We start from the raw sequence: 27,879 nt of genomic DNA, 5'->3' as shown, positions 1-27,879 counted from the left end.
AGTGTTGCAGACACTGGGGACACTGCAGCCCAATGACAGCAGATGGGACTCCCGCATGTGAAGTCTGCGTCCTAGTTGGGAGAGGTGTACAGTAGGACATACAGCACTGGTGCTGGTGAGGCAGGCCATGCAGAAAAGAAGGCACGCAAGTAGTGCTGGGCTGCTCGGGGCGGCTCTGGGCTCTTCTGGATCTGGGGCATAGTAAGTGCTCGTAAATCTTTGTTGAATAAACAGATGATGGAATGAGTGAAGGGCATGCTATGCCCACCCTGGGCCCCAGTAGCCCCAACTGACCAGAGACTGCACTTGACATGAAGGGTACATGTGCAGTTGAGGCCTAGAGGTAGGCGTGGCTCGGGTGGCAGGAATTAGGGCATCTCACCAACACTCCATAGGACCTACATTTGCCAACACGTGGGAGCCCATCACTTATGAATGTCGGAGCAGCACACGGCTGCTTTGATCTGGCAGCTGTGCTCAGTCAGGGCAGCCTCTAGGAGCAGCGTCACTTGGCCTGAGATGGGCTGCACGGCTAGATGAGCCTATTAGGGAGCTTAACAATGACAAATACCATTTTCATACATTAGCCAGGAGCTCCCTTCTAAGGGGAGGTAATTAAATTTAGACGCGCAAGTTCAGATACTAACACGTTGACCTGCTCTCTAAACAAAGACTTGTGTGATCAGTGTTCTATTTTCAGTTATAGAGTATGTAATTCATATGAGAAATGAGCAAATTTCTAACAGTGGTGAAGAAGACATTATTAGTGTTGACAATGGCCGACAGAGAGGCAGCCGAGGGTACGGTGACCTGCCAGGGGGCTCTATAACATCTGATTTCTAGTTTCCAAATGAGTTCAATTCAATACCTTAAATAATAAAAGTAATGCTAGAAAACAAAATAAAAACAATGCTCTACCTAACTGCCTTCAGGAATGCCACAGGAAACCCGGGAAGTTGAAGAGAATGTGACACGTGCTCCTGTGACACGTGCTCCTGTGACACGTGCTGAGGTCGGTGGACGTGACGGATCATGCTGATGGCATTCAGTGTGCTCCATGTCAGGCACCCTGCTGTCTGTCACCTCTGCGTCTCACTTCATTCTCACAACAGCCCCGTGATGATGATGATGACGTGATGATACTAACAGATGGGAGATCATTGCAGAATCCAGATGACAGCAAATGTGGCAAGAGCGGGGTGGGGAAACAAGGAACGGCCAGGAGGGACACTCTGGAACAGTCGGGGACCTGCTTAACACGTGGAGGGAGGACAGCAGTGAGTGTGAGTATCAAAGGTTTCAGTTTGGCCCCTGAGTGGGTGGTATTAAACTGGTCAGAGAAACACTGGGCATGCTAGTTCTTGACAGGAGATACCCTTGCAGTTTGGAGCAGAGACTGAGAAATGCCTCTAAAACAATCCGCATGACGTCTCACAGGAAGGGCGTCAGAGAAGAAGTGTGATGGCCTTCAGCCTCCCCGCTTCCAATGACAGCTTTGTTTGTAAGTAGGATGACCTTGTGCTTTCTTGTCCAAACTGGGCCACTCTTGTGAGTGAGCCAGTGCTGCTAATAATTAGAGCAGACTGACAGGGACACGCGGGGCAGACTGGCACCGGATACCTGCGGGACAGAGCAGGACAAGGCAGCCCAGGAATCGTGGAGGTGCTGCCCAGCACAGCCCCCCATGAAACCACAGCCCAGACCGGCACTCCAGAGGAAACGCAGCCCATACAGTAGAAAGACACATTGTAAGCGTCAAAGACACCGTGAAGCCACCACCCACACTGGCCACCGCCCAAGACGGTGAATGGTGTGCTCTGAAGAGCACATCCGGTTTCCACACGTTCCAGGACTTGGACTTGGGTTGTGGAGAGCAGTCCACAGCCACGGTTGACAGTGTGGTTCCACTATGCTGTAATAGAGCGTGTATTGTCACCCCAATAAACTTTAATTTAAAAAAAAAAATAGAGCGTGTATAAAATAACCCTATTTCCGTGATACCAGTGCTGTAGTAATCAGGGTTCTCCAGAGAGACAGAGCCAAGAGAATGAGAGAGAGATTATAAGGAATTGACTCGCCCGATTACGAAGTTTGAGAAGACCCACAATCTGCCCTCTGCAAGCTGGAGACCAAGAAAAGGGTAGCGGAGACCCAAATTGAATAGTTAGAAGATCTGAGGACCAAGGGAGCTGACAACATAGGATCGAAGACTAGTCCGGCTCTCATGGCCTGATAACCAGGAGGGCCTAAGAGCCAGGTGGAAGGAGGGAGAGTGCTCCCTTCCTCCCATACTGGATGAGGCCCACCCACATTGGGGAGAGCCATCTACTTCACTCAGTCCACCAGCAGCGTGCTGATCTCTTCCAGAAACACACACTCACATCTGGAAATAATGTTTAACCGTATATCTGGGCATCCCATAGTCCGATCAAGTTGACACGTAAAAGTAACCATCACAAGTGCATAACTTGGTGCTCGAAGAATCTGGTGACCTGGAGTAGGTGAAGGCAGGCTCGCATAGGAAGGGTAGGAGACATCCAGGAGGAGGCGGGCATGGCCACAGGACACTAACCAGGCAGTCTTTTCTAAAACGGAGATGGAATGTAAAACTAAAACAGGATTTGGGTTTAGCAGGTCTCCAAAGAAAAGAGGGTGAGGAAGTGAGAGGATACTAAGCCAGCAGGCTGCAGAACTTATAAAGAACCAACAATGTGGAAGGAGGGATTTGGGAAAAAACACGTCTAGGGACGAGAAATCCAAAACCAGCGTAGGATTAGCGCTTGTTGTATGGAGAATTACATTTCTCATTATCTCTGCAGTTCACTAGCTACAGTCCTCAGACGACTCGTGTAGGTCTGTGGGGTTCAGTGTTGATTTCGTGAGAATTTCCAGCTTCAAGCTGGTTATCTGACAGAACACCTGACCAGAATCACAGCCCAACACCTCTTGTGACTTTTCACAGACTCGCTGGTCCTCAGGGCTAGGTGAGCAAGGGAGGCTCTGCGTGTCAGCCCCCACCCCCGGCCATCTAATCCATCGAGGCAGACCTGAGCCACCTGCTCTCTCTGACCCACTGTTCTTCGAGGCTCACACCACTTGTAGCTCACCTCAACCTTGCCCCAGCTGAGAGCCAACTGACGGCAAAGGAAGAGAACATTCCAGAACTGGGGGATTCCTATGACAGCCACGGTGCCCCCTCCCCAATTAGAAAAGGGGCAGTATCTATGGACATGAGTGCCATGAGAGTAACCAAGTGCACATTTCAGCATGGGAGGGCTGACGAGTAGACAATAAAAAAAGCAAGAACATGTCTATTTTCCCAACTTGAGAAATGCACTTCAGCCTGTGTCAAAGGACAGATTCTGTAAAGCATCTCTAACACTCAAAACAGCTCTAATTTTTGCCACTTTCTGAACTGCCCAAAAAATTCTAGAATGCATGTACTACCAACAGCATGTTGCACCCGGCACTTAGCATGTGGAAAAAACGCAGAAGGAGTCACTCCAATGAACTTCGACGTCACAGGTCCCAGCAGAAGGAAAATCTCTTAAAAGAAGCTACAGGCTTTCCCATCTGGTCTCAGAGTCTGAAGTGGCCTCAAATAGTGTCACAGCTGAATGTGATCTGCTCACCTCACCAGATTATCCATCACTGGTGTGGATCTTCGCTGCCCCAAAGAGAGAAGGCAGCATACAACCATGTCCAGGCTGGATGGCCGTCAGGTCTGAAACACTAGTCATCCAGCGTGATATATTGTCCCAGCAGAGAGGGCACAGAGGCTAAAGTAGCCCTCGTACCTCAAAGCTCATGGAGGACGCTAGAGCAGGTTAGCGAATGACGTCATCCACTTTCTACACACATCCACTCCTCAATGGAGCATAAAATGAAAAACGTTGAGACTTTGCAAAGCCACTGAGTGCCTTGGCAGAGAATTGGGAAGGCTATGAGTCTCTCTAAGTGAAGTGTGAACACACATGTTTAGATACATATTTTTTAATGTAAATACACTTTCTTGCAAAGAGTAACCTTCCTCCATCAATCACTTGTCAGACCATCTGTGTGTTTGCCTGCCATTGCTATCAGGAAGAGCACAGAGCAGTCAGGTGTGTTTGTTTGATTGTTCGTTTGTTTCTTTGTTTTTAGGTTTTTCCCTCTACTTCCAAAATTAGGCCAAGTGTCACTGGGATGTGACACACATGCCAAGCCCAGATGTCTGTGTGGTCTACAAGGGCACTCAGAGCACATGGGCATGGCTTGGTCAAAATCCGACCTGGGATGTAGCTCCCATTGGAACAGGAAGTCTTAGTGCTCTTACTATGAGGGGAAGCTATCTAGGAGGACAACATGCCTTAAAAATTAAGCCCTGAGAAAGGGATGGATTCTATAAGGGACCCCCAATTTTTGCCAAACAACTCACTGAGGGCTGTGCTTCTAACGCCTATGAATTAGAGGTCATATTTTCACATGTCTAGTTGGTAATATTTCTCATAGCTACCGGGAGCCCACAGCAGCCTTCCCTTGGGTATTATGTCCGATGGGACTTGGGGACTTTGAAGAGGAATTTAGGAGTTATATGTTCCAAGCCCTCCTTTCGGTCTTTAAAGGATAAGTAGGCTCCTACTTTCTGGGCAGCAAGGCAGTTGGGGATCCTCAAAGAGCAGATCTCGCTGGTTCATTCTGAAGTTTCAACTCCTTGGAGTAGAAATATGGGGCAATTCGTGTGTTCTTTTCCATTTTTCTCCTTTCATTCTGTTCCTTCCCCTCTCTATCCTTCAGGGAATCTCAGGCAAAGCCCATAACCTCCAGGTCACAACTTTCAAGCTGTGAAACCCAATCCAGTCCAGACTGAAATGTACCATCTCATAACTAATTCTAAGCCCATCCAGGGAGAGGCAAATTGGAGTAAAGAATCTCTGTGGGATTGGTCAAGGTTGCAGTGTGCCTACCCGGAGTTTCTAACTGGCCATCGTGTCCCCTAAGTAACAGGTGTCCTAGCGTTGCTTATCCCCGGAGGCAAACGTGAGATAATTGTGCAGACCTGCGTCTGGATTTCGGCCCATCGTTAATGAGCTCCCCCCCCCCCCCGTCTCTCTCTCTCTGTCTCTCTCTCTGTGACTCTCTGTCTCCCTCTTCCTCTCTCTCTCTCTCTCTCTCTCTCTCTCTCTCTGTCTGTCTGTCTCCCTCTTCCTCTCTGTCTCTCCCCATCCCCCACTCCTCCTCCTGCTCACCTCTCACAATCCAGGAGCTCTATGTGCTGCCCTCTTCCTCTCTGGGCCCCCAATTCAAAACTAAGTCCTCTATTATGGCCTCAGGCTCCATGCCCAGGGTAGTGGGGAGACACGCAGACAGAGTTGCCAGGTCCAGGAGCTTAGCTGGACCCTGGGGACTAGTCAGAGCCCTTGTCTGTGTCATCCCTGTGCCCAGAGTGGCCTCCCCACCCCTAATGTGGCTAACCCCCGGCTCTGGAGCCAGACCGCCTGGTTCAAAGGCCATCTCTGAGCTGGATCAATGGTGGACACTCTTGTCAGCTGTTAGATCTCAGATAACCAGCCTCCTCCTGAAAGATGTCTTCCTAATGCTCAAGGTCTCCATGGCCAGGCCAGGTCGCTGTATTGTCCCTTCTTAGTTGTCAGAATTTGAAATCATTAATCAGGTGTGCAACTACTTGCACTATTAGCTGAATGTATTAGTTGCCTTGGGCCACCACGACAAATGCCACAGGCTGGGTGGCTTAAACAGCAGACATTTACTGTCTGATATTCTGGAGGTTGGACGTCAGAGATCAAGGTGTCACAGGGCTGGTTCCTGCCGAGGTCTCTCTCAGGGGGGTGCAGATGGACGTCTTCCCTGTGTCCTCACGTGGTCGTCCCTCTATGTATCTGTGTCCTCATCTCCTCCTCTTATAAGGACACGGGTCATACAGGATTAGGGACCTACCCAATGACCTCTTTTTACCTTCACCACCTCTGTAAAGACCCATCTCCATATATAGTCACCTTCCGAGGTCCTGGAGGTCAGAGCTTCAACATGAAGTGTGGAGGCACTCAATTCAGCCCCGAATAGTGAATGTGTAACATACGGTAGGCTGGTGGCGCCTGTTTTTTGGACCCATTCCAGATGAAACTCATGAGTTTTATCCACCTGGAAACCACCAGGAGTGATCCTTACCAGGTCTGATTCTTGTGACAATCAAACCACCTGGAAGCTCAGTACAGACCCAGAGTCCTTTTTCCACTGAACTGTCTTGTGCTGTTCATAGGGTGGCAGCTTAAAAACTGTTTTAAAATACACATTCCCGAAAGTCTGCAAGGGAATTCTTTGCCTTTACCCCAAAACGTGATTCCATTCTCCTGCCTGCATGAAGGTTCATTATTTTCTTGCTTCCCAGGGTAGCCCACCTGTTCAAACTGATTTGCATTTGTGTTTGGATAGAAGCTGCATCCGTTAGAAACATACCTGTGATTGATTAGAATATACGGTTGTGAAAGAAAGTGGGTCAGGCTTGAGGGAGGCCATCTGTCAGAGTGTGTTTTGGTGAAGAGAAAACAGAAGAAGGGAACTTATGAAAGAGGCTGAGGTTTGTAGCCCAAAGGGGCCAACAGAGTTCTGTGGCTTCCAACTGTCACCTTCTTTTCGAGTTACGTAACTACTCAAGACAGCTGAGCTGTGCTAGATGCAAGTGTGCATGTCCTACAAAAACCAGACAAGGGACAAAACTGCACTTTACGTTTTTGAAATAAAGACAGAACCAAAATGCTCAATCTATGTCATTTTTCCAAGTAACCTCGTCCATGAAATAGTTATGCTTTTCAGGGGGCAGAGTAGGAGATCCAGTTCTTGGACATTTGAGAAATTGCAGTTTGTTTTGTTTTGTTTTTGCTTTTGTTTATGTATCCATCACCTACTAAAGGATGTCTTGTAGCTTCCAGGTTCTGACGGTTGTGAGTAAAGCTATAAACATCCGTGCAGGTTTTTGTGTGGACATTAAGTTTTCAACTTCTTCAAGTGATCACAGATATTCTCTTCAATCAGTTTTTGTTAAAATTTCCAGCGGACACACTGTTTCACATGAATGGATTTTCTGAACAACTGATATGTGCTCATGCACCAGCAGGTATTTTTGTAATTTTCATCTTACTTGGTAAAAATTTTTGATAAATTTAGAAACAAAACAGCTTGTGAAAGCAAACATTGATTTTGCAAAGTAGGCTCCAAAAACCTGAAACATTTCTCAGTTCCTCACGTCATGATGGTGGGTAAACTGAGTGATCCGGGCTCTGAGGCGGGCGTAGTTGGGCCTGCCATTCACAGCTCTGACTCCATGCCCCCACGTTCTGGGGCTCCATGCCACTCTCTGGTTACTCCTCCCTTGTTCTCATATATTCAATTGTCTTGATACCAATCTGAGGATGTCTTATCCTTGGGGGGGGGCAACTTTTCTTGTTGCAGCATTAATGCCTTTGTAATATACTTGAGCTTTCAAATCTACAAACTAAGCAAAAAAAAAATTACTCTTTCATAGAAGACACCTCTAATATCTAGCATCCTCAATTTTCTTCTTTATAGATTAAATAACACTTTGTTCCATCCTCCATTTTCCCTTTCTAGGTTAAATAATAGGGTGATGGCTGCTTATTTTCATTTTCTTTGTTGTCATGGTTTTTACTTTTAACATCTTTAAATCTTGGAGTATAATTTACATTCAGAGAAGTGCACAGACTATGTGTTACGGTTCAATGACGAAGGACACACTCAGTTAACACATATCTTTTCTAAATCTAGAATGTTCTCATCCTGCCAGGAAGACCCCTGAAGCCCTTCCCAGCCAGTCTGCACCCTTAGAGGTGACCCACTGTCTGATTTCTTTCACCGGGAGTAGTTTTGCCTGTTCTGGAATCTCATATAAATGGAATTATATAGCATGTTCTCTTTTGCACCTGGATTTTTTTTGCTCAACATAATGTTTTAGAGTTTTATCCATATCACAATGTATTTTAAGACTTCGATCATCTTTATTGCTGATAGAATCTCATTGTATAAATGTAACAGGATTCATTTCTCCATCTTTCTGTCGATGAGCATTTGGGATGTTTCTAATTTTGAGCTATAATAAATAAAATTTCTCTAAACATTCTTGTACAAGTCTTCTGCTGAACATATATATATCTCATTTATCTTGGGTAAATGTCTAGATGTGGCCCTGGTGGTCATCGAAGAGATGTACATTGAACAGCAAAACATTTTCCAAAGTTATAATCCCCACGTATGAGAGTTTATCTCATCTTTGTCCACATTTTGCATTATCATTCTTTTTAATTTTAGCCGTTTTAATGGGTGTGTATTGATACCTCTTCATGGTGTTGATTTGCATTTCTGTGGCATGTAATGCCGTTGGGCACTTCTGCTTGTGATTATTGGCTATTTGTTTATTTTCCTTTATCAAATTTCTATTCAAGTATTTTACCTATTTTTTAAAATGTGGATTTTTTTGTTTGTCCTTTACTATTAAGTACAAGAATTCTTCTTGTATTCTGGACAAAAATCAGTTATCTTGATTATAAATACATTATCCTAATATAGATTAGGCTTACTTTTTGTTTTCTTAGCAGTGCATTTCAGTGAGCTGAAATTTTTAATTTTGATGAAAACTAATTTATGTTTTTATTTTATGATTAGTGCTTTTTGTGTCCTGTCTAAGAAATCTGCCTACATGAAGACCATGAAAGTAATCTATATTTTCTTCTGTAAGTTTTATAGTTTTAGCTTTTAGCTTAGGTTTATGATCCATTTTGTGGTAATTGTCATGTGTCGTATGAAGTAGAACTCAGAATTCATTTTACCCAAGATGGTGCGCAGTTTTTCCAGCACTATTTGTTGAAAAGACTTTCTTTCACCCGCTTGTATTACTTTGAGATCTTTGTTGAAAATCGATCGATCAGATAGATGTGATACTATTTCTGAACCCTCTATTGTGTTCAATTGTTCTATTTATCTGTCTGTGTGTCATCACTACATTATATTTATTCTTTGTTATGAATATTCTCAGCCAATGTGGTGTCCTATGGCTCCGGGAAAGAGCTCCTGCCCCCTGAGAATGCTTCCCCACAAGCTCCAAAAATATAGGAAATCATTTCAACAAGAGCCATTTATTTTGCAATGAGTGATCCAGTTTATATGCAACCATCCTGGGCCATTTCAAGCAATGCATTAGAGATGGTGGTGGGACAAATGACGGACAGTGGCCACAGCTTTCCTGGCCATGACTTGGTAAGAGGACGGCCCCAGGCGCTGTCCCACGCGAGGGCCAGTCCAGGTGGGCGCGTCTCAGGTGCTTCACGGCAGGCACTCTGGGCCTGAGCTGAGTAGCCAGGCATGGGGAACAGGGAGCGCCCAGACGCGCCTTCCAGCCACCTTCCCAGGAAAACACCTTCTCCTTCTTCCAGACCTTACGACGAGCGGGTGCTGGAAGTGTGGGGAATTCTGTTAACCAGCTTCTCTCTGCATACCCAATATGTTCAGAATTAAGTAAAATAAAAGTGTGGTCTCCATTTTTCCCCAGAAACCTGTATGAAGCCAGATTTAACAAAGATGACTGTGAAAGACGGACAGGCGGGGGCAGCAGGCAGAGGCTGGCCGGGCCGCATCATGCAGGGCAAGGCCAGTGCGTTTGCAATCCAGGCCACATCCGGCGTCCTGCCCCAACCCCAGCCCTGGCCAGGCCACACCAGCCTCACCCCGCCGCCCTCTCCTCCCTCTGCTTCTCCTCCCATCCCCGACTGGTCCATCCTGGAGGCAGAAATGTCACATAGCTGTGCTCACAGTGTCATTTCAATGAATCCGGTCAGGGAGCTGACAAGGGCTCCCTGTAATCTGAAGAAAGATTTGGTGCTGGTCCCACCTCAACCATCCCTCCCTGTCTGGCACTGTCTCCTGTCCTCCTCCTGGGTTCATGTTGTAATAAGATAAGATTGCTGGTATATAATTAATTTGTTCAAAAGAATAAAAAAACCACATGAGAAAGTTTGTTCAAAAAAAAGAAAAGGTGACTGTGAAAAACACAAAGGCTTGAACTGTTTGGACAGAGGAGCTCTGCTCATAGGGGACCAACTGGCGTACACGTCAGCCTGGCAAACGTGTGCCAGGAAAACGACTGCCAGGAGAGACCTGACATCCAATCGTCTCTGCTGTCGTTTCCTAAATAAAAAAATGTAATTCCTCAGCCCTTTCCTAATGACATTCAAAGGCACGGCCCACCCTCTCTTAGGAACAGCTGTGCCCCGGGAGCTCCTATGCTTTCTGGGTAGTTCCCTGGCACGACGAAGTGGTGTGGGGAGCCTCCAGGGACCGGCCAGCAGACAGAGGTCAGAAGCTCTGCTGGCTCCCTGTCCCGTCTGTCTCACAGGCCCGTGAAACCCCCACCTGGACAGAAAAAGAGGAAGTTGGTAGGGCATAGAAGAAATAGGGTTACTAGGTGAAACACAGATGTTAGCTAAGTTTACATTGTTTTTTATTTTTTTAATTGTGGTACAATGTACATAACATAAAATTTGCCACATTGACCATTTTTAAGTATGTAGTTCGGAGGCATTAAGTCCATTCACCCTGTTGTGCTTCCATCACCACCATCATCTCCAGGATTTTCTCATGTTCCCAAATTAATACTCTGTCCCCATGCAACACTCACCCCCTAACCCCCTCCCAAGCCCTGGCACCACCGTCTACTTTCTGTCTGTGGATCTGACCCCTCTAGGGACCTCATATGAGTGAGATCACACGTCACTCGTGTGAGACGGGCTTATGTCACTGAGCATAACGTCCTCAGTGCTCATCCACATGGTAGCAGGTGTCAGGATTTCCTTCCAGTTTTAAGGCCGAGTACTGGTCCATTGTACACAGACCGCATTTTGTTATCCCGTCCTCTGGTGGTAGACACGGGTTGCTTCCTCCTTTAGGTGATTGTGACTAATGCTGCTGTGAACATGGGTGCACAGAGATCTCCTTGAGTCCCCGCTGCCGTTCTTTTGCATATGTGCCCAGAAATGGGGCTGCTGTTTCACAGAAGCCACAACATTTCACATCCCACCAGCAGTGCGCGAGGGTCCCAACTTCACATCCTCACCCACACTTGTTATCTGTTGTTATGTTGACGGCAGCCATCCTGATGCATGTGAGGTGGCATGTCACTGTGGTTCTGATTTGCATTTCCTACTGACTGACGATGCTGTGTATCTTTTCATGTGCATAGTGGCCATTCATACGCCTTTTTTGGAGGAATGTCTGTTCAAGTCCTTTACCTTAAATCTGAACTTCAGATAAAGAGTAATTAACTTTTAATATATGTATGTCCCACACATTATTAGCGATGAACCATGTTTCCCCGAAAATAAGACCTAACCGGAAATTAAGCACTAAAATAAGACCTAACCGGAAATTTGCTCCTCTTTTGGAGCAAAAATTAATATAAGACCCAGTCTTATTTTTGAGGAAATATGGTAGCTTGGCACTCCCAGGAGGTACCATATTTCCCTAAAAATAAGACCGGGTCTTATATAAATTTTTGCCCCAAAAGATCCATTAGGGCTTATTTTCCGGTTAGGTCTTACTTTCGGGGAAACACAGTATATATCCTTAAAAAGTATGCTGTTTATTTAAAACTCATTTTTGACTAGTAGAAGATATCCTACATTTTTTTATTTGCTAAATCTGGCACCCCTAGGAAGCGAGAACTTTGATGGATCTAAAACAATCTTTAAATATCTCACAATTTTGCTAAGGTAAGCTGTGAAATGGTTTAGTGTGTTTTTGTGGGTGTTGGACTGGTAGTCCTGCTTTATTAGAAAATTGTAATTTCATTTTGAGATGTTCCAGCCTAAATCATTTGAGCCTCACACTCTTTGTGTAATATTACTGGCTCCCTTAATGAAATTATAACTCAAGCAAGAGATTTCATTCCATGGCAGTAAATTAGGCTGGGCTGAGGGGCTGGGGAGGGCCAGTCCTCCCTGGCTTATTCTTCTTGTTTGGGAGAATGAAGAAGGAACCACACTTTGTATGTGAGTTATTTATTGTTCTCTTTGAGTGAACATTGTATTGTTGCCTGTCCCTACTAGAAACAACAGTTGTTAACAGGCTCAGGAATGAATGTCAATGTGAATACCCCGGCCTATGGAAAGCTTGGCGAAAGAGAAAACAGGCTGAGAATGGACAGAAAAAGAGCAGGTTTCAGGCAGGGTCTGGGCGCCTGCAGGCTAACTGCATATAAACCACTAGCTATCCGTGTCTTGGGACACCATGCTTAGACGTGTGCCATCAACAGTCCTCCTTTCTGATGACAGAGGCAGGCAGAGGCCGCCTGAGGCAAATAGTGACCTCACTGAAGACACTGCCCTGAGGAGTGGATGCGAAGTGCCTGCAGAGCAAAGTCTCCAAAGCCCTGTTGACCAGGCCCTGGACAAACCAACCACAGGAGCAGCAGGAATGACTCTGTCTCAGCCCTGTCACACACTGCATAGGCAGTGGTGGCATCTGTGGTGTTCTCACAATGTGGTCAAGAGTCCTGTGGAGTACCATGAATCCTGCAGACTTGGCGGGGGGGGGGGTGGTGCGGCGGGTGAGGACACCAGAAGGAGGGACCTGGAGGCAGGGTACTCCATTCTGCTTGGGGACAAGTGCTTTTGACTTCTGTGGCTGGATTGGGCCAGTGGAACCTACAAAACAAGATGTTCTTTTTTCGGCTCCCTTCATTAGTCATTTTTTAATTTCTCCCATTTGTCTCTACATCACTCTTATAACTCCACACCTCCTTAACCTCTCTGAGAAAGAAACTGCCGAGACCACGGATAGAACCTCTTTTGTGGCTCACACAGCATTTCTTCCCACCTACTGTACTCGGAGGTGCCCAGTGCCCGGAATACTGGGCCAGTCTTGCCTTTACGCACCTACTGGGGTGGGCGTCGGGGGGGCGTCAGGCAGAGGTGTCTGCGATTCCACTCACGGCTCCAATTGCACACTCCCGTTTGCAGACCAGCACTGCCCCCCTTCTCTTCTTCTGACTCTTCCCCTCTTTTCTGTTCAAACTCACACTCAGTACACTTTACAGTTTGGACAATGTCCATTTTTTTCATGCACTTCAAGCCCACAAAACAATTCTCCACTAAAGGGGGAAAATGTCTTAGTTTTATTTGCACGACGCTCATTTAATTGTGGGGTCTTTTTATTTGCTTTAGTTCCTCTCTGAAATGACCTCAGTCTGGCAGGCTCTGCCCCCCTCAACATCCTGTGGGCTCAGGCAAAGCTGTTGCCCTGGAGACGATTACTTCAAGTTTTGAGGGACATGGAACAAGAGGAGGGGATATGCCAAAAATAAGAAGAGAAGAAAGATGGAAATCATAAAGTTTAAAATTGGATGGAGAGAGGGATTTGATAAAATGCTGTCAGAAATTCAATAAAAGACTGAACCAGAATGAAGTGGCTGAAACCCAAACGACCTTTCAACCTCACTTGTCCAAACCCTCAGTAATAAGAATATATGAAAGCACTGACTTGTTCTGAAACTCGATGTCAAAAGTGCATTTCCTGTTCTTCTTTTCTTTCCAGACAAAGTCAGCATGTTGTCAGCCTTCATCTCTCCTTTCAAGCACTTGAGCCCTGGGGCCACAAACACGGAGGATGAAGACAATCTAAGTAAGCAGTCCCCCTCCCTGAAGAGTGGGGGTGGGGGCGGTCCCAGCCCAAAGTGCTGAGGGGTGTCCTTCACTGTCACCAAAGACTAAGACTCTTGGGGTGAGGCCAGGGTGGGGGGCTCTCTAGGCTTCCCGAAGCAGCAGGTTCTGCTCCCATCCCCACCTGGAATCCCGTCCCCACCTGGACTCCCGTCCTTACCTGGAACCTAGTCCTCACCTGGAAACCCACCCTCATGTGCTTGGTAGAAAAATATTAGCAGTGACTATGTTATTGAAAACTCCAGGGATTATACTTTTTTTAAAAAAAGTTCCCTTGAGCATCTGTCTCCTCTTTCCTCTCCCAACAAGAGAGAGAGAGGGAAGAGAGAAGAAAAATGAACAGTCTCTTTGAGCACAGTACAGTTTCTCAACAAGGAAAGAGCTGGACAGGTACCTGCCTTGGAAACATTCTGGCACATGAACCTGGAGAGATGCTGAGCCGTGTGGTGTGGGGACCAGAAGCTGGCTTGGGGACAGGACCTGAACAGCGCCACTGGTCAGACCACTGAGGAGGCAGAGCTGCCAGGACTGGAGCGTAAGAGAGTCTGGCAGTGGCTGGCACACATTGTACTTGCCTCTTTTGGGAGCATATTGTCAAGCATTTCACCAAAGAGGGAAAAACGTTCCAAACCACGTGAATACCTCTTGTGTTTCAGCATTACCTAACAGATGGGTTACCATCTCAGCCAGAAAAAGTTCAGAGGGTGCCAGTGGTCTTGGGAGAGGGAGGATGTGGACTGTCCCCTGGTGGTCATGAGGATTGTTGACGTGACCAAGAAGCCGCAGTGGGGCACTAGCCCAGGAATGCTCTCCGTTTGCCACCAGCTTGTCAGACACACAACACACCATAGGCATAGCCCTTCCCCAGAAAACATAACAGACGGAGGTGAGTGACCTGGATTATTCCACGAAAGCAAGTCACAGAGTCATTGGACATCGGCCCCAGAGCCAACCCTAGCGATACTCTAGTCTGAGTCCTTCGTTTTCTACATGAGAAAGGACAGGCATAGAGGATGAGCAGAAGTCACGTGGGAGTCGGAACACGTTCAGGGCCGCAGCAAAGATGGAGTCAAAGGGAAACATGGACAAATGATTGCTCCTGTTCTGTGTGATCTAAACTGGAAATTTTCTAAGACTGAGCCAATATTTTGCGAGCTTGAGAAATTCAATCTTATTGTCCCTCGTCTTCCCTCTGAGCTGCGGGAACCCCAGCCAGGTTAGTCTCCCCAACAGGGCCTTCTCTCTCCCATTCCTGACGACGTCTGAGGCAGGCACAATTCGGAAGTAGAGGGCCAGTGTGAGCAAGATCTTCGACTGTGTCGTCAGGAGCCCCCCAGCCCTGGGCTGTGCACGTCACCGCTCAGACCCTCAGAGCCTCGTATCCAAGACAGGACCAGTAATGCATCCTGAGTCATGGCTTGGAGGCAGAATCAAACGACGTAGTGCACGAAGACGTTTTAGACAAGGGCCTGGGATCTATAAAGGCTCAGTCAAGGTTTGCCACTACCAGGGATTAAGGCTATTTTCCTTGAGTCTGCTCACTGGTGACAGGTGGAAACCCGCAGATAAGCATGACTTTTAATTGTTTATTGCATACTAAAATGCCTTTGAAATGCTCAGAAAATCGTACTTTCTCCCAGTGGATTAGTCACCCCCTTTGTAATACATGCTGTGAACGTACTGAGAAAACCCTCTCCTCATACACTGCTCAGAGATGACGCTCAGATGATGGCCTTGTCTTCACACTTGGCACAAGTTTTGCCCATGCAGTCTGTCAGTTTGCTGCCCAAATGCCACTGGAAGATAGAAGAGGAGTGAAGGCCACTTCCCTGGAGGGGCCTGTGTATGTGTGTGGTGGGTGTGTGATGAGTGTGTTGTGTGTGTGTGTGGTGGGCGTGTGTGTGCTGTGTGCGTTCCATGAGGTAGGTGTTCACTGCATGTGCGTGTGTGTGCAGTGTGTGCACACGTGTGTGCAGAGGGAGGGTGGCTGGTAGAGGGACACATACCCTGGCTTTGAAGCCCCTGTTGTTATCTGTCAGCCTGCGAATGGGTATGTCTGGGTGGGTTCACCATTCAGGGCCGTCTCTCCCGCCCCCACCTCTGCAGCTGCGTGGAGCAGAGCTGCAGTGTCCAGGACTGAGCGGGGCTCAGGCTTCAGTCGGCAGACGGACACAGCCTGAGCGAGGACAGTGCCTATGAGCCCACCTGGAAGCCGGTGGTCAGCAGGGCGGGTCCCGGCTGATGGGGTGCGGAACTATGCCACGCTGTTTAGCCTTTGTGCCTAAGCTGGTGGTCCTGCACGCTTTCTTCTTGGAACTCTGAGGGGATTGGTCACTGACCCAGCCCCGCCACCTCCGTGCATTCCCCCAGACCTAAGGGTGCCCGTGAGGGCTGGAGTCTGCACAGCCCACGCCCTTTGCTCGGGGGCTGGAGGGAGGGCGGCCCTCTGGCCACATCTGCTCAGCTCAGCTTGCAGCAGCATGAGACAGGTCTTTGAAAGAAGGCTTCTGATCCTGATGCTGGGCCCGATCCAGGAGCTACCGGTGTCAGGCCTGTGCACAATAGGCAATGCCAGCACCGAGTCACCAGGCCCCGTGGCCCCCTCCTGTCTGCGCTTCTCACACATGGACACGCCAGAGCCACCTCGCTTTACACAATGTCCCCACTGACCCTCACAAAACAGTGTGGCCCAGTCCATCTGCACACCAACCGAATGCCAGCCCCCAAGTACACGGAGTCCCGGCCGTGCTCTTCTCTCCCAGAGGTGACCAGCCGGAGCTCACAGTGTACGTGAGCCTGGGGTTGGCTCCCAGGCAAGGCTGGGCCTCCGAAAGTGACAGGACACGTCACACCCGCTGGAGACGCAGGACAGCACCTGCCTGCCCGATGGCTCCGAGGCGGTGTGACACCCCCACCCCCACACACCCCACACACACTCCATCCCCCATCCCCATGCACACAGGTGAGTCTCTGCGTTGGTCACCAGTGAGGCCACATCCAATTCCTTTTTGCATTTCCTGAGCAGAAACCAGACAGTCCCAGGCTGCCTAAGTGCACAGGGAAAGGGTTAAACGCTGGCGACATGTCCCGGGGGGGGGTTGCACAGGACAGCCAGGACAGGAACCTGCTGGGGACAATCCCCCCCAACCCTAAAGGTGACCCTTGGGGCCAGGGAGCAGAAGCGGCCATCGCCATCTGCCCCTGTCATGCCGACACCCACGGAAGCAGCAAGCATCTCCAGCCTGTGGTCAGGAGGGAGAACGTTCTTGGCTTCCTGAATTGTTACCTCCAGGTTTTCTCCTGACCAGAGTGAGTGAAAACTATTAAGGAAATGAAGAGAAAGTGAGGCTCATTTCCTGGGTCCGGGGAGGTATTGCCGCCCTGGGACTGCCATGTGGAAGGAGAGATGAACTGTGACATCACAGCTGACACCTGCAGAAAGCTCACACGGGGACTCGGCAAACTGGTGGCAGGTTTTTAAGAACCAGCTGGCATTTCTTCACGCAGCTCCGACTTGGGCAGGTGTCTCTGCCCTTCTTCCTCTGGGCCCCAAGAGCCGCTGGTACAGCACGTCACTCTGTGCGGATCACAAGTTATCTATCTGTCTGCTTCTCCCACTGAACCGACCGTCTAAAGGCAAGGGCCACTTTCCCCTCGTTTGACCCAGGAACCAGATTACTGACATTTGGGAGGTTCTGGGAAGTCTTTGTGAGAATCAATGTTTGTCTTCCAACCTGGCCCCTGGGAACCATAGCCCTGGGAGCCAGAGGCAGTGTGATCCCTACTTTCTGCAGGATTGCAGCATCTAAAATAATCAGGGAGAGCAGCTGGGCCTGGACAAGAAGAAATGGCTTACAAGTGTCTGTCTCTCTCTTTCCTGCTACACTAGCCCCCACCCCTTTATCCTCAGTCTCACTTTCCACAGTTTCAGTTACCCCTGGTCAACTTTGATCTGAAAATATTAGGTGGAAAATTGCAAAAATAAACAATTCTTAAGTTTTAAATTGTGCGCCATTCTGAGAATCGAGATGAAATGTTGTGCTGTCCCACTCCATCCCACCCAAGACGTGACTCATCCCTTTGCCCAGCGTATACCCTATGGACGCTTCACACCCATTAGTCACTTAGTAGCCGTACCAGTTATCAGATAGGCTATCAGAGAGAGAGAGAGAAGGCAAATTCATCTAACTTTCAGTGCAGTCTATTGTTACTATTTTCTGTTTGATTATCAGTTATTGCTGTTAATGTCTTACTGTGCCTAATGTATAAATTAAACTTTATCATAGGTATGCATGTGTGGAATTCAGTGCTAGCCATGGTTTCAGGCCTCCATTGGGGGTCTTGGAACGTGTCTACCATAGATAAGGAGAATGACTGTATTTTCTCAAAATCTGTTAAGACTTTCCTATATGTCAGGGTTTTTGCTGAGCCCATTACATGTGTTCCTTTAGTCCAACCTCATAATAATCTTATAAGACAAGATTTATTAAAACCCACCTTTTCCATCTTAAGAAAAATGGAGTTTGGACACGTTGAGGGATTTGCCCAAGGTCACATTTACATAAAGGATGGAGAGGACTTTGACCCTTACCTGCCTGACCTGAGAGCCTGATCCCTAGTCTGATTGTTTGCAAAAGCCACTGGGTAACATCACACGCAGAGATTCTAGCTACTATGTGCAGGATAGGGCCCGGCAGTTTTTACCGTTGTTAGTTATCTGATAATTGTGTCTGTGCCACGGGAGACTTTCATAACGACCATCATCATTGGCTATTGAGCGTTGTGGCAGAGCAGAGCATGGAAGCAATCTCAGTGCAGATGGCAGGAGCGGGGGGCCGGGGAGCTGTGAGGGCTGCTGCTCCAAGATACACCTTTCTACCTGAAAAGGCAACAGAACCCATCTGATATGCCAGTCCCCCGACCCCCACACCACGAGAAATCAGTAAGAAATTAGAGCTCACAGCAACTTTCTAGGCCTTCTGCTGTGGGGGCCTTTCGGCTGGGTTCTCTTTTTTCTTTTTTTTTCCCCCATCTTTACGTTCAATTTGGGAAACTGCCTGGTCAATCCGATATACTGGCCTGGGCCTGAAACACCCCCCATGGCAGAGTTCCTGGCTGTGTGGACACAAATGCATAGTGATTCACAGAGGAGGGTGACATGTAGTTCTTGATGCCAGGAGGTAATTGTTTTGACTACAATAGTCTGCAAGTGACACCATCCACCTCTAACATGGAAACGCTCAGGTTGATTCCTTTGAACAAATTACCTCTGCAGACCTAATGTTTTATAGCAGCAAACCGCTCAAGAAAATACTAACAGAACCGCCACAACTTAGACAGCGAAACTCGTGGGCAGTGGAGGTTTTAGCACCTTCAAACAGGCCTCTCACTGCCGGGAAAACCGCCGGTTGGACTGCTGGGAATGGAGGCAGGAGGCGTCACTCAAGATGGGAGGACCGCAGCCCCAGGACCCAGACAAGAATCTTGTCAAGGGTGGGGGGCACCTGGTGGGCCAAGCGTCTTCTGTGCTTTTTCTCATTATTATTCTCCACCAGTGGTGCCACCAGGAGGCAACAGGGATTCTAGCCATGTGGTTCTGTGGGGGTCCTAGCTGAGGATTTCTAAAGGGGACAGCCTCACTGGTGAAGAGTGGTCCAAAACAGCCAGTCTTGAACAGCTAAATTATCATTACGGGAATCCATCACCCACAGTTAGCAGATGATGACTTTGCTAAACTTAAATCATACAATTTCTTGCAAAAGTCGTAAAAGAGCAGAGCTACAATGGAAGCCCCTGGTAGGCCCTCGTCCCATGTCCTCCTTGATTCCTGGGAAAAGGGTATCTAAGCTTCACCATCTGATTACACAGACGACGGTGTGATGTCTGTGCTGTTACCATTTACGTTCATGACACCCCACTTTACGTATTGCTCTGCAAGTTGCTTCTATCATAGAACACTGTAGTTCTGAGATCCCTCCACATTGTAGTACATAGACCTGGTCATGGAGCATAAGTGCCACCAGGTGTCCCAGCCTGTTACCACACCACAGCTTGGTCACCACCACACTGCAGGGAAGGCTTGTGAGGCCCTCAGCATTGCCCGAAGCGGAAAGAAAGGGCCACGTGTTCATTTGGTTTTGGGGGTGGCTTTGGGAGAGAGGGGCAGAAGATCGGCTGTCCTCAGCCTTGTGACATCCACACTCAGAGCAGCAGGAGGAGCAGCCATGAGAGAGTCCGGTTCCTCTCGCGTCCACACCCCACTTTCTGGGGTCAGGAAGGGTTAGAATCTCTTGTCAGCATGGAAACAGACGGTGCCCCCAAAGGCCCAGAGAGGGTGCCAGCTAACAGCCGGGCTCATGTGTGCAGTACGGTCCCCGGCAGGGGTGTCTGCCGTCAGGCGACCTGAGGGCCCTGCCTCACGTTGTCTGTTCTCACCTCCAGGTACCAGCAGCGCGGACGTGAAGGAGAACCGGAATGTGAGCAACTTGGAGGCGCGTCCGCTGCCCTCCGGCGACAGGGCTCGAGGCGGCGTGCCCGGCGTGAAGAGGAAAAGGCCCCTGGAGGAGGGCAATGGTGGCCACCTGTGCCAAGTGCAGCTGATCTGGAAGACGCTGTCCTGGTCAATGGCACCCAAGAACGCACTGGTCCAGCTGCACGAGCTGCGGCCGGGCCTGCAGTACCGGATGGTGTCCCAGACCGGCCCGGTGCACGCGCCCGTCTTTGCCGTGGCCGTAGAGGTGAACGGGCTGACGTTCGAGGGCACGGGGCCCACCAAGAAGAAGGCCAAGATGCGGGCGGCCGAGCTGGCCCTGCGCTCCTTTGTGCAGTTCCCCAACGCCTGCCAGGCGCACCTGGCCATGGGGAGCGGCCCCAGCCCCTGCACGGACTTCACCTCCGACCAGGCCGACTTCCCCGACACTCTGTTCAAGGAGTTTGAGCCGGCGGCGTCCAGCGCGACTTTCCCGGGCCGCCGCCCCGCCGAGCCCGAGCTGCTGTCTGCGGCGTTCCGGCGGGGGCGGCTGCTGCGCCGCACGCTGGACCTGGTGGCGCCGGGCGACAGGAACCCGGTGGTGCTGCTGAACCAGCTGCGCGCCGGCCTGCGATACGTGTGCCTCTCCGAGCGGCCCCGTAGGTTCGTCATGGCCGTGAGCGTGGACGGGAGGACGTTTGAAGGCTCGGGACGCAGCAAGAAGCTGGCCAAGGGCCAGGCCGCGCAGGCCGCCCTCCAGGCCCTCTTCGACATCCGGCTGCCCGGCCACGTGCCCAGCAGGAGCAAAAGTCACCTATTGCCCCAGGTGAGAATTCTCAGGTAGCTGCCGGATGCTAGGACGACCGTGAGCGGGGTCGGCAGCCGGCAGCCCCTCTGCTGCAGTGGCTGTAAGTAGCGCCCCACACCCGTCCCAGAAAAGCCGGCTGGCTGGTCCCAGCGTCGCTGTTAGCGCGCGTCAGGCTTTGGAGACAGAGCCCTGGGCGTGTAGAGAATATCAACACTCGGACTTGGCGTAGGGGTGGGAGGATGAGTGAAGGCAGGTGATGTCTGCGATGACATCAGCGACAGGCGGACAAGGCAGCTCGAGTACCTGGCCACTGCCCCAAACAGGAAGACCGGAGGTGTCAGCGGGCCCTTCAGTGATTGGGCGCTGGACACTCTGCCGAGGGAGGAGCAGCGGGAGGTGAAAATGAATGTTGGGTGGCAGTTTGCGGGCAGCTTCTCGCTAGAGAGGCTGGAGGAAGGGAAGTGAATGTGAGTCGTCTGGTCTCGGTGCCTTTAACCAGAGATAGGTGTCTGTGTGGACACCCAGGCCGTGCCACACAGACGGGAGGTCCGAGGGTCCAGCGCTCCGCTGCACACACGGGGCTCAGAACCAGGGCGGGGCAGGAGCCTTGCGTCACCATCACCTCTCTGGCCCTTTCACACCAGGAACCGTCTGCTTTCTCATGCTGGTTCCCCTTTGTTCACTGGAAAAATACCTTCCTAGCATTGCTCATGTGTTGGGAACTATTCTTACCCCATGCCCAGGCTTCTGACTGCTTATGCAAATTACCTTTCTCAGCTTTCTGAGAATTGTCTGTGGGCGTTGCTAATGTATCACATGCAGGAAAATCTCTTTAACTCACTTTGGTGTCAGTTGGGGGGAGAAACATTTTACAGAGTTCAAAAGCACTCAGCCCAGCACCGATCCACAGCAAGTACCCGGGGGTTGTAGGCAGTCGCTCCCATCACTGTCGTGATCCCGTCATAGCACCAGGACAGGGAGGCCGCACACACCTCAGGGGGCACGGCGAGTGCTGCACAGCGGCCCTGTCTGAGGCAAACGACGCACGCCTTGTGCCCAATCCCGACGTTCAGTAAATATGTGTCAGACAGAGGTCTGCTCCTTACAGCCCAGCCTGGTGAGGGACACAGAATAAGGAAACCCAATCGGGGATGACTGTTTCTCCCACCATCTTCACCCCCAATGCCTTCATTTATTTTCAAATATTTATTGCACATTCTTGGGAGCTGGTGGGAGGGTTTAGACCACAATCTCCATCATCTTCCTTTCAACCTTCCCTCAGGTAATACACAGTCCAGGTGGAAACGGGGTGTTTGCAAAGAAGTTCAGCATCACAGGTCCCTGAGCGTCTCCTACCAGAACTCCTGCAGCCTCATTTCTCTCCTGGCGCCTCCATTTTATTTCATTTCCTCTCTTTCCTTCCAATTCTGTTTCTCCAACCGAGCCCAAGGAAGCCACTGTGCCCCCTGCGGCCCCATGAGCCACAGGCAACCCCTGCCCCCAACCTCGATGGCTCTGTCTTCTCGCCACCTTCTCAGAGGTCCCCCTGTGTGGCAGGTGGTGGTGTGCTCCCTGCCACCCCTGCTCCCTGCCCGCCCCAGCCCTCATAGAAGTTGAAGGGTGTCGGGGCGTGTTCTGTCACGGTGCCTCAGCGTGTTCTCTCACGGTGTCACCACGAGCTCGCTGTGCAGGGAGCACCGCCGTTCTGTAACAATCATTTGAGCCCAGTTGCAGCACATCAGTTAAAGCCACAGCCACTAAATTATTCTTCTCTGACAGTCCGCTAACCACCCGACTGGATGATGGAGGGCACAGAGCAGCATGAGGGCTGCCAGCCATCCATCACACCCAAGGCACTGCCATCCTGAGGCTCATTACGTACCCTTGCCCCATCACCCGGGCTGGGTGGAGCTAAGGTGGGTCAGGGGACCCAGGACCAGGCGCCATCAGTGGCTTCATTCAATTCAAATGCTGTCTTGAACGTGGTCTGGATTCAGGGACTCATCTTTAAAAAGAAGATTCCAAGAGTCCCTATAAAAGCTGTTTGCTCTCCTGCTGGGCCCACGGCCCTGCCCATACAGCAGACGCCTGGTCCTGCTGGACCGTGGTCCTGAGCTCCAGTCCCAGGGGCACGACACTTAGTTATCCTAACTTCACTGTTAGCAGCTGCTCCTGGAGAGCAGGCCAGGCACCCCCACCCTGCCACGTTCCCAGAACCACCGCCCAGACTCCCAGGAAAGGCAGGCCACCAGCCACTGAGCTCTGAGGACCCCACCCTGGAGGTTGGCAGGGGCGTTTGGTGCTGGACAGACAATTTTGGGAACTTGGGAACCAACACCAGTATTTAATGTTCCCTGCCCAAAGTCCCAGGTTCTGCCCTACACAGGGGACAATAAGCCATGAGTCTGGTTCTAAGACACACATGTTGCGTCACACTTGTACAGAAGCAAGCTGAGAGACAATATCTGGTTTAGTGCTTTAACCAAAGTTCGGTCTTGTCTGAGTGATCCCGGAGGGTTACCTCTTTAAGTAACATTCAGTGAAATGCAGTAACAATCAGTGAAAACAGTTTCAGGTGTGACGGTGCATAGTGTCATATGGGGTGCGGGTGTAAAGTGCTGTCGTGGCCAGGCTGCTTGAGAAGCAGTAGGTGCTGGAGGGGCAGCCGGGAACCTGCTCTCTGGCCCTCGCGCAGGGGAGTCACTCAACGGCCCCACTGGGTAACCCGCCCTTGGAACCTCCTCAGGGCTGCGCTCTGGGCCTCAGCCTGGACCGCAGGATCACAGCAGGACCAGCACAGTGGTTGGATGCTTGCTCTGTGGTCAGGAGGTTCTGAATAAGCCTCCTCCCCAAATGCCCCTCGGCTAAAAACCTGCAAGGAGCACTCTGGAGGGATGGATGCCACTGCACTCGCCGTCCAATCAACTTTCTTGAAACAGTGAGGCATCTGCTCCTCCAAGAGTGACATTGAGAGTCCTGGGCTGGTGGGGGAAGGGGGCTACCATGATTGGGGCTGTTCCTGTCCCCACCACACTCAGATACCACAGTTCCCTCCAGCTGGAAACCAGGCATCCATCTTGCTCACTGTGAGTGTGTCATCTGCGGGGTGCTGACGAGGTAACAAGTGCTGAACAGGCTGGGACTCAGAGATTCATGTCCGCGTCCTGAATTCCATCTAGAGCCTCTCTTAGTGGCCGCCATGAATTCCCTTACTCGTCTGTGCTAACAGTCACTGTTCCACTGATGCATAAAATGATAAAGGGCTTGGAGGGAATGAAAGTGAGGCTTCTCTCCCCAAAACGATCTCAGTGCGTACATGGGTGAAGGATCAAATAGAAACTCATCGCTTAGGGGCCCTTCTTACCCAACAATTCTCAGTAATTCTATAATTCTCTAAGGAAAGAGGAGGAAATTCTCCTGATTATTAAGAGTGCCTTGTCTGAAGTTAATTCTTGTTTCTTAGAAGCTATGAACAGCTGTGTGTCTGAGGTACTTGGTTTTGGGAAGGGTGGAAGGAGGCGAGAGGAGAAAAAGGACATGGTTGTTTTATCCAGAATTGTAGAGACCCAAGAACGGGCTTTAAAGTGGTCCCCACCTCCAGTGCACCCATAACCAGCACAATCAACCCCGACTCTCTAAGGCCGCCCTCCTGGAGCAGATGCAGCCAACCCCTGGACAAGTGGGCCTCGTTCCCGTCAAGATTCCCTGGAGCCTGGTCCCTGGCCATCAGGTGGGCCTGTGTGGAACTCTGCTGTTTCCCACCCGCGCAGCCTGGGCTAACCGGGTCCCTAGAGTGAGGCTCAGAGCTCCAGCTCGGGGGGGCCCCCAGCAGTGGGGCCCGGCATGCTCGGCCTCCCTGGAATTGTTTTCCCCCTCAGCAGTGACCACCCTGCCCAGGCTGAAGCTACGATCATTGCAGATGCCTTCTGCCTTTAACATCTCTGCCTGCCTGGGTTTTGTAACCACACACACCCTCTTGTGGTGCATGAAGAGAGAAAGGCAGCCACCCTCCACATCACCAACCGGCCTTGAACTTCCCTTCTTCATTTCCCTGTTTCCTCAGAAGAGACCCTGACAACCAGAACTATAGTGACAGTCGGTTCACTGTCATGACCCATGGAAAAATCTCCTAAAATCCCTCCTCAATGAGGGTGTTAAAGGCTTTGTAGCTGCTTAACAACACATTTATACAAAGTATACACAATGTGATACAACGCATGTTTATACAATACACATTTATACAATGTATATGCAACGTACAATGTTTATAAATAAACACACTGCATGGTGTGCACAATATACTTCTAGACCATAGCCTCCACCGTCTTACTCCCTCCTGAAACAAGTTTGGTGCAATTTTGGTAAGGAGTTAAATATGAGTTTAAGCCTGTATGTTCCCACTACTGTGTTTGTCATTTTTAAATATAGTTAATATGGCTTGATTATTTAAGCAGAGCCTCTAAAGTAAGCTTCGCCACTTGTCTGCAACTCTGCAGCCACTATTTATGGTGGTGATGGTGACATGAGGAGCTAATATTCTCAGGCTCACTGGGGGTCACGTATTGTTCTAGGTGTTTTGCATACAATAGCGCATTCAAACTTCATAAACTCCTTGGAGGTGGCACTGTTCATGTTCCCATTGTCCAGGCAAGGACACTGGGGCACAGGAAAGTTAAGTCCTCTGCCCAGAGTCCAGCTGGTCAGCTGAGAGGACGGTGAGGGGGCCCTCGGATGCTAGCTGGCCTCTCCCCAGACCCCAGCGCCTGCACAGGGTTGTTGAGGAAATGGACACGCTTATCATGGTGGCATGTTTGACTGGGCACAGTGACAGTGTTGCTCTTTCCAGACAGGGAGAAACGTAGCCGGCCCAGGAGTGCTGACCGACTTTGAGAGATCCCAGAGTCTGGCCAGGGAGCAGAAAAGGGGCTCCTGGGCAGCCAGTTGGCTCAGTGGTTAGAGTGCAGTGCTCATAACACCAAGGTCGCCGGTTCGAGTCCCACATGGGCCAGTGAGCTGCTCCCCCCACAGCTAGATTGAAAAACAATGACTTGATATGGGGCTGATGGGTCCTGGAAAAACACACTGTTCCCCAATATTCCCCAATAAAAAAAAAGAAAGTAAAAAAGAAAAGGGCTCCTAGGGCAGGAGCCCTACTCCCAATGGGGTGCCGTGTTTCAGAGACGAGCCCTGAGCTCTTGGCAAAGGCCAGGCGATGCGCTCAGGACTCGAGCGGGAGAAGTGTCCCTCAGTAAGCTGCGCCCCACTTGGATCAGTGGGGGTGGCTGGGAGCTCACCAGCAGGCCCCAGATGAGGAGACCACCTCTATCAGCAGAGAGCCTGCCCTTCTTTGTCAGCCTTTGTTGCGATGTCCAGGTCCCCTCCTCCTTAGGGACAGATGATACATTGTTACACTGAAAGGAGAGAGCCAGCCAATGGGAGAATGCCAGCATGCAAATGAGCCAGAGACAGCAAAGAGGGCCATCAGAGAGAGAGAGGGAGAGAGAGAGAGAGAGAGAGAGAGAGAGAGAGAGAGAGCCTCCCAGACTCAAGGGGCCAGGGAGACGGGAAGAAACACAGCAGGTGCAAGATTGTTTGGGAAGGCCACTGCCCACTGTACAGAGGCCACGTCAGGGCCAAGCCATGGGGCAGCACACAGTCCAGCCACAGGGACAGAGTGGCTGGGCACAGGACTCAGTGTGGCCTGGGTAGCCATAGCTGGGACACCCGTGGGCCTGAGGGGGGCTGTGCAGCGGCCCACCCCCCAGATCACCCTGCAAGGTGCAGGGTCTTCTCAGGAGACAGAGCTCGGCGCCCCCAGGCCCACACCCCAGACCCTGGCCCTTCCTGAGGAACCCCGAGTAAAACAGGCAAGGTGGTTCCTTGGGATGCCTCAAGGATGTTTCCTGAGAGTTAGAAGCAGAGGGAATGCCCTTCCCGTCAGAAACCTTTTGTAGCCACTGCCACCCTCTTGGCCCCTCACAGCGTATCACCCTGCGAACTGCCACAAGTGCCCTAGAGCCATGATCTGTGTGTGAGAGAGAGAGGGAGAGAGAGAGAGAGAGAGAGAGAGGGAGAGAGAGAGAGAGAGAGAGGTGGGGGGCAGGGAGTTGCTGGGGAAGAGGGGTTCGCCGTGAGCCCAGGCTGGGGCTCAGCCTGGCTGGGGAAGAGGGGGGTGCCAGAGCCCCCACCACCCTTGACTGCTGCTGAGAGGCCCTCAGGCTCCTCTGGGCTCAGCTTCCTTGTCTTGAGAAGCAGGGACGGTATTGGATGCTCGTTCCAGCTCTCACACTCTGGGCAAATGAAAGCCAGTGCAAGACCCCACAGTGGCCAGCACTCACTTGGGAACCTTAAGAGTAACGCACACAAACGCACCACCACGTTCACATGCAATCTGAAGCATTTTGCCCCAAAGCAGAGCTTTTCTTTTCTCACTCCACTAGTGTTTTCCATTCTGATCTAGCTTTCCAAATCGAAGGAGGAACAGAAGCCACAGGCAGACAGGAGAAGGCTGCGGTGATGCTATGGGACGTGTGCCCCACACAGCTGTCCCTGAGCCACACCCGCCTTGTGGTGGTGTCCAGAGAGGGAGATGGGGCGACACCCACTTCTTACCACCAAGGCTCTTTACAAGGGTTGGAGATTGCTGGATGTCTTCCTGTTTAAATACATCGCATCCTGAGGCGGTCCACAGCTCTCCCACCCTCAGCTCTCCTGGAACAATCTGGAAGGCAAGGGCTCAGCTCTGTGCAGATCCAGCTTGTGTCTCTTATGACCAACTCCCTCCTTACGTGGTATTTTTAGGTAAAAAACAGTGACTGCTCCAGTTCTTCCAGGGCTGGAGTGAACCTATGTTCGCCATGTCAGTGTCCCTCCTGTCACAT

At 50.4% G+C, this 27,879-nt stretch overlaps 1 protein-coding gene across 1 annotated transcript in view; it reads left to right on the top strand.

Annotated features, from left to right (window-relative positions):
- Positions 1-27,879, top strand: part of ADARB2 (adenosine deaminase RNA specific B2 (inactive)) — a 395,148-nt gene that overhangs the window by 251,767 nt on the left and 115,502 nt on the right. The window contains exons 2-3 of the mRNA XM_033102157.1: positions 13,597-13,683; positions 20,163-21,016. Of these exons, the coding sequence (XP_032958048.1) occupies positions 13,597-13,683; positions 20,163-21,016 (941 nt within the window). The remainder of the gene's footprint in view (positions 1-13,596; positions 13,684-20,162; positions 21,017-27,879) is intronic.

The sequence above is a fragment of the Rhinolophus ferrumequinum genome, unplaced genomic scaffold, assembly GCF_004115265.2.
Source record: "Rhinolophus ferrumequinum isolate MPI-CBG mRhiFer1 unplaced genomic scaffold, mRhiFer1_v1.p scaffold_109_arrow_ctg1, whole genome shotgun sequence".
NCBI lineage: Eukaryota > Metazoa > Chordata > Mammalia > Chiroptera > Rhinolophidae > Rhinolophus > Rhinolophus ferrumequinum.
Note: the sequence above shows the minus strand (reverse complement) of the source record. Positions and strands in the feature narration are given on the sequence as shown.